Source organism: Cebus imitator, unplaced genomic scaffold, assembly GCF_001604975.1.
Source record: "Cebus imitator isolate Cc_AM_T3 unplaced genomic scaffold, Cebus_imitator-1.0 Scaffold475, whole genome shotgun sequence".
NCBI lineage: Eukaryota > Metazoa > Chordata > Mammalia > Primates > Cebidae > Cebus > Cebus imitator.
Genome location: NW_016107790.1, coordinates 60,603 through 69,717, shown reverse-complemented (window position 1 = coordinate 69,717; position 9,115 = coordinate 60,603). Strand labels below are relative to the sequence as shown.

At 48.3% G+C, this 9,115-nt stretch overlaps 1 protein-coding gene across 4 annotated transcripts in view; it reads left to right on the top strand.

Annotated features, from left to right (window-relative positions):
* RIN2 (Ras and Rab interactor 2) overlaps nt 1-9,115 on the top strand; it is a 123,246-nt gene that overhangs the window by 68,093 nt on the left and 46,038 nt on the right. For all 4 annotated transcript variants that reach the window (XM_017512654.2, XM_017512658.2, XM_017512662.2 and 1 more), the window contains 2 exons: nt 3,096-3,288; nt 6,927-7,038. In XM_017512654.2, coding sequence (XP_017368143.1) covers nt 3,096-3,288; nt 6,927-7,038 — 305 coding nt within the window. The remainder of the gene's footprint in view (nt 1-3,095; nt 3,289-6,926; nt 7,039-9,115) is intronic.

Below are 9,115 nucleotides of genomic sequence, written 5' to 3'. Positions count from 1 at the left end.
TTTTTGGCTTTGAGACAGGGTCTTGCTCTGTGGCCCAGGCTGGAGTGCAGTGGCACGATCTCCACTCACTGCAACCTTCGCCTCCCAAGTTCAAGTGAGTCTCCCACCCCAGCCTCTCAAGTAGCTGGGACTACAGGTGCCTGCCACCACACCTGGCTACTTTCTGTATTTTGGTAGAGACAGGGTTTCACCATGTTGGCCAGGCTGGTCTCGAACTCCTGGTCTCAGGTAATCTGCCTGCCTTGGCCTCCCAAAGTGCTGGGATTACAGGCATTAACCATGGCGCCTGGCTTTTTTAGGTGATTTTTATCAGCAGCCAGGGCTGAGAATCACTTGTCTAAAGCTGGCTCTTTTACCTTCTATCAAAGGAATTTTAACACCAGCTTCACTTTGAAAAGTATGTTTTGTTAACTGCAGATATTCACTTCACAATACCTGCAGGGCCTTCTGGCATTTGCAGAAGGAGAAACTATTCTTTTGGCACAGTCTCCTACCTGGAAACTTGTAGCAGAAGTTGAGGACAGCTTTCACATATTTGAGAAGAAATACAAAGATGAACATTGAACGAATGAGTGACAGTCCTTAGACGTGCAGAAAGTCACGAAGGTGAGGGGAGAAGTTAGAATGTGGTCTCTGCCCAGTCCACGTGCTAACACTGGGTATTATTATTGAGTCTTCAATACCCAAAAATGATCAGCATAGGTTGGCTTCTTCTAAATTCAGTCCCACTTCTTAGGAGTAGAGTTGTCCATGTGGAAATATCATACTTCCTTTCTTTAATTTCCTTTCCGTAACTCTCATCTTACATTCAGTTGCATTATCCATCCTTCTCAGTGCTAGAGACATTCTCTAGGTCATATAGTTGAGTTCCTTTGAGTTTAGAGGTTTGAAGACCATATGGACCTCAAGCTAAACCTGCTTGTTTGGACACAAATGGTCAGGTCTGGTGTCCCTTGGCTGCCCCAGGACAAGGCTTGATGACCTGCTCCTTGAGAGCCAGGGAAAGTGTCAGTTCTGAGTTTGGTAAAGGGTGAGAGACCCCAGAGCAACGCTGCCTTGGATGGGAATGTCAGCCCTTCCCTCTGACCAGTGGCTTGACCTTGAGTAAGATCCTGACCTGAGCCGAGCCTCTCCTGGTCCTCTGTAAAACTGGCGTCATGGTGCCTGTGGTTCAGGGCTGTCGAGGGGAGCAAATGAGAGAATGTGGGCAAAGGGCTTGGCACACAACAGCCACTACATGCATACAAACTGACTTGAGTCCCTGACCTGACTTGGTACCCACAATGTTGGATACATAGCAGAGTAGGTGTGATTTCTAGCTCTGCTGCTTCAAGGCTATTGTAACCCAGGACAGCTCAGTCACTTCTTAGGCCTCAGTCTGCTCATTGGTAAACGGAGGATTAAACACTCCCTGACAGAACCAGTATTGGAACCAAAAGGATGTCAATATGATCTGGTCTGTAAGATATAATTCACATACCACAAAATTCACCCTTTTAACGTGTATCGATACTTTCATGGGTTTTTAGTACATTCGCAAATTGTGCAATTATCATCACTATAAAACCGGAAGTTTTCGATCGCCCCAGAAAGAAACCTGGTACTGTTTGCCATCACTCCCCATCCTCATTTATCTCCCCCATTCTCCGGCACCCACCAATCTACTTTGTGTCTCTATGGATTTGCCTCTTCTGGGGATTTCATGTAAATAGAGTTATTCAGCATGTGACCTTATGTGTCTGGCTCCTGACACTGAACATAATGCTTTTGAAGTTTATGCATGTTGTGGCCTGCATCAGTGCTTCATTCCTGTCTATGCCTGAATAATATTCCATTGGAAGGATAGATTACTTTGTTTTTCTTCTGTTTTTGAGACAGGGTCTCACGCCTGTCGCCCAGGCCGGAGTACAGTGGTGGGATCATGATTCCCTGCAGCCTTAACCTCCCCAGGCTCAAGTGATCCTCTCACCTCAGCCTCCCGAGTAGCTGGGACTACAGGCGCACATGACCACTCCCGGCTGACTTTTTTATTTTTAGTAGAAACAGGATTTCACCGTGTTGTGCAGCCTGGCCTCAAACTCCTGGGCTCAAGCGATCTGCTTGCCTCAGCCTCCCAAAGGGCTGTGATTACAGGCATGAGCCACCATCTCCGCCACATTTTCTTTATCCACTCATCAACTGACAGACATTTGGGTGTTTCCACTTCTTAGCTGTTATGAATAATGTCGACATGATTTTACAAATAGCGCAGCATCACTCCACTGTGAAGTTTTATTATAAATAATGTCAGTAATAAAAAGGCTTAGATTCGTGAGAAGAAATACAATCCAATCATTCAGGTACAAAATAAATGTGTGTGAGTGCATTTGCCTTTAGGCTGGGCATGCTTGTGCTTGTGAGAAATGCTACTGAGCATTAGGAACTCATGGTTACCATCCATGCTATTTCGCATTTAAGGTTCTGTCCTCAAAGTTAGAAATGCTTTATGCTGGCCAGGTGCTGTGGCTCACGCCTGTAATCCCAGCACTTTGGGAGGCCAAAGTGGGCAGATCACCTGAGGTCAGGAGTTTAAGAACAACCTGGCCAACATGGTCAAAGTCCGTCTCTATTAAAAATACAAAGCTATCTGGGCATTGTGGTAGGCACCTGTAATCCCAGCTACTCAGGAGGCAGGAGAAGCCCTTGAACCCAGGAGATGGAGGTTGCAGTGAGCCGAGATCGCGCCACTGCACTCCAGCCTGGGCAACAAAGCAAGACTCCATCTCAAAAAAAAAAGAAAAACGTTTTATGTCGGAAGACAAAGCCTGAATAAATGGCATTTAGGATGCTTAGAACCTTTTGAAAATGGGGTTAGGAATAGAAAGTCAGGTCTGTCCAGGGAAAAGTGTTCTTTTTATTATTAGAGATATAGGGTAAAATAAAACATTGTGTCTGCCCTCAGAAAGCTTTCAATCTGGAAAAGAAGATCATTAAGGAGGCGATCACAAGATGGGATATGTGGGCGGCAACTCTGGCCTATGAGCCTGTGGGAACGGTCTCCTTGTTACGGAAATGGTACCGCCGCCAGCTGACCCTGCCGCTTCTCTTTCTCCTAGCATGGTAAGACACAAGGATGATGGCTATTCTGAGGAAGAGGACGTGAAGGCCTGTACCCGGGACTCAGGCTATGACAGCCTCTCCAACAGGCTCAGCATCTTGGACCGGCTCCTCCACACTCACCCCATATGGCTGCAGCTGAGTCTGAGTGAGGAGGAGGCAGCAGAGGTCCTGCAGGCCCAGCCTCCTGGGGTAAGACTCAGAGCCATGGGAAGCAGGTCGAGGCAGGCAGGACTGCCATCGGCCGAAAGAAAACACTTGAAGTTAATTCCAGAAAGTTCTTCCCAGCTTGTAGGGAGCACGTTTCCTGATGTGTAACTGGTTTGCAATGCAGAGCAATTCTGGAAACAGAGCCCAGGAACAGAGCCCTTCATGATGTGTCTTTCTGTCTATCTGCTCAATTACCATAGGAGGCACAAGGACCCAGCAGAGTAACTGGGCATCTGAGTAGGGGCCACTGGCCAGAAGCTTGGGTCTGACCTCTTGAGCCTGAACTCTGAGGAGGAGCCTGGGTCTGGGCTCCTTGGTGGCCTCTGCTGCCTTCTTCTCCTTCTGAGCCTGGGAGCAAGGCCAGGGTCCAGCCATCCAACCTGGGACCCAGCCTTCAAAAGTTCTGTGTCCGCAGACTTGCCTGCTCTGTAGTCCTCTTTTCTCTGGGCCTTCCACATGGACCAAAGTCTAATTTGGTTTTCTCAGCTACTGTCCATCCAAGACCACTGTCCGTCCCATCCACACCACTCCACAACTTGCGGAAGGTCCTCAGAAAAGCGTGGTGGCTCACGCCTGTAATCCCAGCACTTTAGGAGGCCAAAGCGGGTGGATTACTTGAGGCCAGGAGTTCAAGACCAGCCTGAGCAACACAGTGAAACCCCGTCTCTACTAAAATTACAGAAATTAGCCCAGTATGGTGGCACACGCCTGTAATCCCAGCTACTCGGGAGGCTGAGGCAGGAGAATCACTTGAACACAGGAAGTGGAGGTTGCAGTGAGCAGAGATTGTGACACTGCACTCCAGCCTGGGCGACAAAGAGAGCATATGTGTACAGTGTCTGCTTCCAAAGGATAAATACAGTAAGTCACAGATAAAATAAGACTTAACACACAACACAAGATAGAGACTAACAAGAGGATGGAGAAGCAAGGAGAAAATCCTCTTTGTAGCTGGCTGAGTAATGTCATAAGAATTGCGCACCAAATACATTTTTGAGTTTCCTAGCAGTCAGAGTTAAAAAACATGTGAATCTTTTTTTTTTATTCCTAATCAGGCAGAAACAGGCAGAACTAAGACCTCTGCTAGAACATGTTCAGGGGGACGTGGCACGGTGCTTTCCCATCTTTGCAGAGAATCCCTTGGCCAAAACACAGAGCTGCTGCCTCTAGTTTTGCTCCATAGGACCAGGATTTCCCCACCTTCTGTGAAGACTCACTTTCAGCCAGTTGAATTGTCTGCTCTTGCATTTCTGCAAAAAATTCTGAAGACAGAAGTTGCTGCAGAGCTAGGCAATGGCCTGCCCAGCTCCCCGTCCCAGGGTAGGGCACGTCCACTCCTGCTGAGACCTGCCTGAGAAACAAGCCAGGCATGTCCTCTCCATCCGCCTGCCTGATCCCCGCACAGGACCTGCCTGATGAGATTGGGCAGGTTGAGGGCAGGGCCAGGACAGGAGTAACGTGGACCAGGACAGGCAAGCATGAGGAAGGGAGAGGCCAGGCGTGGTTGATCAGGCCTGTAATCCCAGCACTGTGGGAGGTCGCGGTGAGCAGATCACTTGAGGTCAGGAGTTTGAGAGCGAGCTGGCCAACATGGCAAAACCCCATCTCCACTAAAAATACAAAAATTAGCCAGGCGTGGTGGCATGCACCTGTAACCCCACCTACTCTGGAGGCTGAGGCAGGAGAATCACTTGAACCCAGGAGGTGGAGGTTGCAGTGAGCTGAGACCGCACCATTGCACTTCAGCCTGGGCGACAGAGCCAGACTCTGTCTCAAAAATAAAATAAAATAAAATAAAATAAAATAATGAAGAGAGAGAAAAGAAAGTGGCTGAAAGTGTGTGAAGGATGAGGACTGGAGAGACTGGCACGGTGGCGTGAGTGAAGTGGGCTTTTGGGGTGCGTCTCCGTAATGATTCTACAGTCTAAGATAGGGGTCCACCAACTCTTTCTGTAAAGGGGCAAAGTGTAAATATTTTTGCCTTTGCAGGCCACACAGTCTCTGTCACAACTACTCCACTATGCCATAGTCATGCAAAAGCAGCCGTAGACAATGTGTAAAGGACAGAGCATGGCTGCGTTTCAGTCCAACTCAGGAACAGATGGCGGGATGGATTTGGTCTGCAGGCCAGACTTTGCCAACCCCTGATGTAATGTAAGGCTGCAGTCCTCCAAAAAATAAGGCCTAGTGGTTGTACTGCTCAACCCCAAGTCCCAGGGAGCTCTCCACCTGCAGCAGGGAGGGATACTTCCTCTCCTAACCACCAACAGCTGCCTCTCCGCAGTGCTTTGGCCTCTTACCCATCGGGACGCTATTTAGGAAGCATGTGCTTCAGCTTTAGGGTGTCCCAGAGACACCGACTCCCAGAACCTGCTGCTGGATGAATCCTATGGACGCATCCCCGTGGTGCCAGGAGAAAAGAGATCTCAAAGGTCTCCCGTTTCATTCTTCACCAGACACCCAATTCCCATACCCATCTTCCCATCCCCCAAATAAGGTATCTTAGGAGCTATTAACTGGACATAAAGAGAGGAGCAAAGATTAGGTAGGAACAAAATGAGAGGGTGTAGAAATGTAGGGAGAGGTAGAGAGTAAGGTGCTTAAGTGCAGAGGAAAGAGAAGCAGCTAAAGAAACATGACAGACAGAACAAGATCCTTGGAGAAGGGTCATGCACCACAGAAGAGAACCAGGACTCAGCTGGGCTGCCACATGCCACACTCCAGAGAAAGTCCCTTCATTTGTAGGCTAGGTGAATGGTGCCTCCTGGAGTTGTGCAGTGCACGGCCTGCATAACAGTACACAGCATACTTACCTCTGCACTGATGAGGGCCAGAATGGTGTCCTCAGATCAGCACTAGGAATTGGACTGTTTTAAGCACTTGTCTAAAGACACCATTAGCATCTTGAGGGAACTGGTGGAATGTGAACTGAGTCAGGAATAAATGAACAGCCTCCATGTTCACTGGGGTGAACTTCAGAGTGCATCCACCCCCAAACAAATGGAACAGCCATCTTCAGCTCCACTAGATTGTTGCCTGGTCTTGCTGTATCACCTCATTTTCCAAGAGGAGCTAGAAATTCAGATTGCAATTTGAAAACAAAAAAACAAAGCAATGTCTGCTTTTTCACTGTTGGCAAACAAACTTAAATTTCTATTGTAAATATCCTCATAAACCGAATTAACCAATGAACTCCCAATTCACCACCTATGGTTTAGCCATGTTACCTGTGTTTAGAATTTAGGTCTTATCAACAAGATATGTAAGACAGGGTCTGGAGACTGTAACTCATATTAGACTCATCATACAAGACAGAAGCTGCAAAGTGTAACTCCAGCAGTAAAACAGTCACCAAACTGAAAATGCTTATGCAGACCAGGGGAGTTCTTAGCCCCATGGAGAAGCTTCTGTCAGAGGGAAAGCAGGATTCTTTTCAAGCCAGTAATCAACAAAGGTGTCTGCAGCCTGGGCTCTGAGCACCCCTTTCTATGACGGGAGAGATTCCTGCACGGAGCCAGGCAGTTTAGGGTTGCTATTCATCAGGTGTGAGGAAAATCAGATGCTTGGGTTCCACCATTCTGGATGTTTCCTAAAGCTTGTATTTCTTTTCTCTCCACTAGATCTTCCTGGTTCATAAGTCTACAAAAATGCAGAAGAAAGTCCTCTCCCTCCGCCTGCCCTGTGAATTTGGGGCCCCACTCAAGGAATTTGCCATAAAGGAAAGCACATACAGTAAGTGGTCCTTGGATGCCCAGGTCCTGACTGACGTGAGGGCCACGGGGCTCTGCGGGGAGTGGAAATGGAAGGAGCTCTGGTTTTGAGATGGGCAGACATGGGTCTGAGTCTTGGCACTGAATGACTAGGGCAGATAACCTACTCCAGGAACCTCAGTTTTCTTGTCTGTATAATGGGGTGATGGTAACCTCTGAGTTGTTAACGAGTCAAACAACCTGAATGTAAAGTATGCAGCCTACTGCATGGCATACGGTGGGGTACTAATAGAGGTGGACTTCCACTCCCCCTACTCAGTTAAGCGGATCATGAATTCAGTTCCCGGGTTTGCTAAGGACTGAGCTGCAAGGAGGCTGTAGTGAGAGAGCCCTTTCATGGGATCTAATGCTAAAGCTTGTGTCTGCATATCTTCATGAATAAATAGTCCCTGAGCAGACCTGTTCCCTCCAGACAATCGCTGTTCAGTCTTCTATGAAACGCAGCTAATCAGAGGCAGAATCCGACCTTTTGGCGAACATTTTGAAGGGAGAGCAGTGTTCAGTAGTGCTGATTTTCTTTCTGCTGCTCCGCGATTGGTCATTAGAAATGTGAAGTGTCGGGAGGCCAAGTTTTAAATAAAAAAAGGAACACGCAGTTCTGATGTACTGCCAGCCTCCAAGAAAGGATCGGAAGATGGATCTGCACATCAAAGGGGAGGAGGCTTCACTGGGAACCTCGGGTGAGCAGTGGGAGGAGCAGGCCAGGAGGAAAGAGCTCAGAAGCCAGACAGAGCCTGGGATTCCCACTGGCTTCCTGATTTCCCACCACCTCGCCTCCTGCGTTTGGAGAAGCTGAAGGTATAGATGGAGGTCAGTTTCAGGGCTGAGATGAGATTCTACTCAGCCGGGAGGGCACAGTCTTGCTGAGCCAAATGACCTTTAACTGAGTCAGTGGAGGGTAAAGCTTGCCAGGCTGTCTGTGATCCACCTCTGGCTCAGCTGTCAACCTGGATCTCACAAGGCCACAAAGTCATGGATGCCAGGGAGAAACCTCCCCCTGAAAGGCACATGAGCAGACAGAACCCAGCCAATAATGTAAATACATTAGGATGCAACCAGAAGGTACATTGCAAACCCACTGTTTGAAAGGTAATGAATTCATATTGATTTAATAACGTGTTAGGTGAATTGATCATGACTTTATATTAAGTGGATTAATTCGGTAATTCTGAATTGGCTTTTGAAAGTCTGCAAGAGGCTGGGCACCATGGCTCATACCTGTAATCGTAGCACTTTGGGAGGCCAAGGTTGCTTGAGCTCAGGAGTTTGAGACTAGCCTGGGCAATATGGCAAAACTCCATCTCTACGCACACACACACACACACACACACACACACACACACACAATTAGCTAGGCATGGTGGCACATGCCTGTAGTCCCAGCTACTGAGGAGGCTGAGGTGGGATCACTTGAGCACAGTGAGCCATGATCATGCCACTGCACTCCAGCCTGGGTGACAGAGCCAGACCGTGTCTTTGTGTCTTTTATTTATTTATTTTTTTTGAGATGAAGTTTCACTCTTGTCACCCAGGCTGGAGTGCAATGGTGCGATCTCGGCTCACTGCAGCCTCCACCTCTCGGGTTGAAGCGATTCTCTTGCCTCAGCCTCCCGAGTAGCTGGGACCACAGGTGCATGCCACCACATCTGGCTAATTTTTTGTATTTTTAGTAGAGACAGGGTTTCACCATGTTAGCCAGAATGGTCTCAATCTCCTGACCTTGTGATCCACCCGCCTCAGCCTCCCAAAGTGCTGGGATTACAGGCGTGAGCCACCATGCCTGACCAGACTGTGTCTTAAAAATGAAAAAACAGGCTGGGCATGGTGGCTCATGCCTGTAATTCTAGCACTTTGGGAGGCAAAGGTGGGTGGATCACCTGAGATCAGGAGTTCGAGACCAGCCTGGCCAACAAGGTGAAACTCCATCTCTACTAAAAACACAAAAGTTAGCCGGGCGTGATGGTGGGTGCCTGTAATCCCAGCTACTCCAGAGGCTGAGGCAGGAGAATCACTTGAACCTGGGAGGTGGAGGTTGCAGT